The sequence below is a fragment of the Chrysochloris asiatica genome, unplaced genomic scaffold (assembly GCF_000296735.1).
Source record: "Chrysochloris asiatica unplaced genomic scaffold, ChrAsi1.0 scaffold00026, whole genome shotgun sequence".
In the NCBI taxonomy this organism is placed as follows: Eukaryota; Metazoa; Chordata; class Mammalia; order Afrosoricida; family Chrysochloridae; genus Chrysochloris; species Chrysochloris asiatica.
In genome coordinates this window covers 19,465,108-19,468,635 of record NW_006408544.1, presented here as the reverse complement: position 1 = coordinate 19,468,635, position 3,528 = coordinate 19,465,108, and the positions used below count along the sequence as shown (strand labels likewise).

General features: G+C 41.8%; 1 protein-coding gene across 1 annotated transcript in view; it reads left to right on the top strand.

The window, feature by feature from the left end:
- Positions 1–3,528, top strand: part of YIPF1 (Yip1 domain family, member 1) — a 24,757-nt gene that overhangs the window by 11,993 nt on the left and 9,236 nt on the right. The window contains exon 5 of the mRNA XM_006839790.1: positions 650–766. Coding sequence (XP_006839853.1) covers positions 650–766 — 117 coding nt within the window. The remainder of the gene's footprint in view (positions 1–649; positions 767–3,528) is intronic.

The window sequence follows — 3,528 nt, the reverse complement described above, 5'->3', positions numbered from 1 at the left end:
TGGGCTCAAGCGTGGCAACAATAGTGAGGTTGGCCCAGGATCCGGCAGTGTTTCGTTCTGCTGTGCATAAAGTCACTATGGATCGGTATCGACTCGATGGCATCTAACAAAAAACAAAGGAGACAGGACACAAGAGATGCACGCACACACAGCCATGGTTTTGTGGTAAATGAGATGAAGTTAATTCTGTTCCAACATGTTCTGCTTGCCCTAGTCTCCATTTATATTGCAGAAGACCTTCACTGTTTTAAGTTGTGATTTTCTGGTATTAGCATTAGTCATTTAAATAAGGGAAGATGTTTTTTTCTTTCTGTATCCTGATAGTGAAGTGTTAACAGAATGACCAGGAGTTATTTTATGATCCTCCAATAAAAGAAGCTATATACAAATCAGTATCTTTAGTCACCTAATTGTGTAAGGTGGTTTGACCTTTGCATTTCAGTCCCCCCAATCTTTATGGTATGTAATTACCAAATTGTTTCTTGACCTTTAAAAGAGAAAATTCCCATTAAATGAGTGTAGATTGTATCTAAAATTCATTTTCCTTTGCTTGCTTGAGTAGGGTAAGGGAGATAAGGAATTATTCTGTAAGAGTGTAAAGGCTGGTACTTCATGTTCTTGTCTCTGAATTTTCCGGTTTCCTTTGCAGGCCCCTTTTGGATATGTGCCACATTGGTTTTTGCCATAGCAATTAGTGGGAATCTTTCCAACTTCCTAATCCATTTGGGAAAGAAGACTTACCATTATGTACCCGAATTCCGAAAAGGTTGGTGAATAGCTTGGCTCATTTGGAATGCTGTCAGTTCATAACCATGAGTTCCTTTTAGCCCTGTGAATTCTTGGGTCCCTCTCCCTGGGGGCTGCAGCTCTGGCTTTCTATGATTAAGGATGCAAACATTCCTGTCGTCATGGCAGTTACCACCTACCTATATGAGTCTACCTAATCCTTTGGAAATCTGTAAGGCAAGGCCCAATAGCAATTGAAATTTATCCTAAGAAAAGGTATAAAATAAGTAAAAAAAAAAAAAAAAAGAGCGTGCATGAAGATCTTCATGCAGTAGTATTTGCATTATCCAAATGTTGGAAACAGTAGGAGCATTACTGTTTTAAGCTGTGATGGCTCAACTAGCTGGGAGAGTCTGTATTTACTAATTACTAAGCATCTAGAATAGTATTGAAAACAGATCACCTAAAATTATGCCTGTCTACCACTACCAGCTGCTCTGAAAGGAATCGTGTTATTGTTGTTATGTGCCACGAAGTCGGTTCTGACCCACAGCGACCCTGTATAGGGTTTCTGAAGATCAGCTGGTGAGCTTGAACCACTGACCTTGTGGTTCAAACCGACCTTGCAGTCTGATGCATTAACCCACAGCGCCACATCAGGGATCCAGGGATCACATTAGAAGGTCCCATATAGAGTGGGAGAAAATGTGGACTAAAACTCAAAATTAATGGGGGAAAAAAAAAAAAGGACTGGGCTTACTAGTCAGAAAGAGATTAGAGGAACACGAGACTATGACTCTCGACCACCCTTCAGGTCTGGAACACAATTGGCAGGACAATTTTCAGCCAAGCGGTAGGTAGGTAAATAGTGGGGGGATAACAACACCAGTAAGGTGTGTGCACCGTGTCCTTCAGGATCTAAAGCCAAAGGTGAGAAGGGATGGGAAGGAGTGTGCAATGGAAATAGAAACCACAGGGAGTAAGTGGGATAACTGTTGTTGCCTAGAGAGATTGCAGCCATGGAGATGAAATAAAATGTATGACTTGTTGAATATAAAACTGACCTTGTCTGTAAACCTTCACTCAATGCACGATAAAGAGTTAAAATTATGCCTCTGCTATGTAGCAACTTGGTTAAAGACAAGTCTGCAAATGACCAAGATCTTTAATGGAAAATGCAGAAATGATTGGGTCTTAGAGCTAGAATGTGGATGACATTCTTGTTTTAGAGCTTCTTGTCTTGTGTCAGTGTTGGGTAGTTTAAAAACAGCTTTTAGGAACTTGTAGATGACAGCCACCTCAAAATGAGCAGCTCGACTCTATGGGAACTGACCTGCTCTGCCTTGCTAAGTTCTCCCCCTCTCCCTTCCCTTGTTTCCCAGTTAAGAGGTTGTATAGCAGTCTGGATAAAAGCATGGCCTCTGGCACCACTAGCTTCAAATTCCAGCTCTGTTACTTTAGCTTCAACTTTGGGCAAGATATTTAATGTCTTTCAGCCTCAGATTCCTCATCAGTGAAATGAGAATAATAATCGACCTATACTATAGGGCTAAGGAGCTCTGGTAGCATAGTGGTTACAAGTTGGGCTGTTAACCTCAAGGTCGGCAGTTCAAAACTACCAGCCGTTCCACCCGAGAAAGCTGAAACTTTCTGCTCCCTTAAAGATTTACAGCCTTGGAAACCCTATGCAGGGTCGCTGTGAGTCAGAAATGACTCCACGGCACATAACCACCACCACACTATAGGGCTGTTTTAAGAATTAAGAGTTGATATGTGTAAAGAGTACAGTGTACAAAAATGAATGCAATAAATATTGTGGCGCTGTGGGTTAATGCGCTGGACTGCAGAGTCGTTTGAACCACAAGGTCAGCGGTTAAAGCTCATCAGCTGTTTCCTGGGAACCCTGTACAGGGTCGCTGTGGGTCAGAACCAACTCAACAGCACTTCACAACAGCAACAACATTGCTATTTGTATATTTGGAGTCCTAATGTGGTGCTGTGGGATAAAGCACTGGGCTGCAAGGTTGGTTTGAACTACAAGGTCAGCAGTTAAAACTCGCCATCCGCTCCTTACAAACCCTATACAGGGTCACTATGAGCCAGAACTGACTCGACACCACTTGACAACAACAGATTTGTATATTTATATATATGTATTTACATGCACATGTATAAATAAATAAACATCTTGCCCTGTTTTTCTCTCCCCTTTGCTTCCGTGCCCACTTTTCCTTCTCACCTTCTACATATGGAAGCAGGCCAAGTTTAGGAGTCAGACCTAGATTGAGTCCCACCTCCACTTATCAAATGACCTTTGGCTTTAGTTTATATCAAGAAATATTATCCATATGCTACAGACCCTGCCTGCAAGTAGCTTAATGGTTCAGTAAGGGAAGACGGGAATGAGTATTGGCATAGATAATATGCGTCTCTCTCTGTATTGGAGGTGTGTGTATAGGTACAGTGATACAGAAGGAGGAGGACTCCACTCTGCCTGGGGGTCAGGGAGCTGAGGAGCATCTTTGTTTTCTTCATTGGGCATCCCAGTATCAGAGAGAGATGAGATGTATGTACCAGTAAGAGAGCCATTGGTCCATTTTATGTAAAGAGTATGAGTCAGATCAGGTGTCAGATCCTGATTCCACCACTTTTTTTTTTTTTTTTAAGCTTTTATTGTGAATTGAGTGATAGTTTACATGACAGAACATCAGTTTTGCACTCAGTCAATGGTATTTTGTTTCATTGCAATGATTGCAATCCCCTCCATGTGCCATCGGTTAACAGTGTTTGCCTCTATTCCCT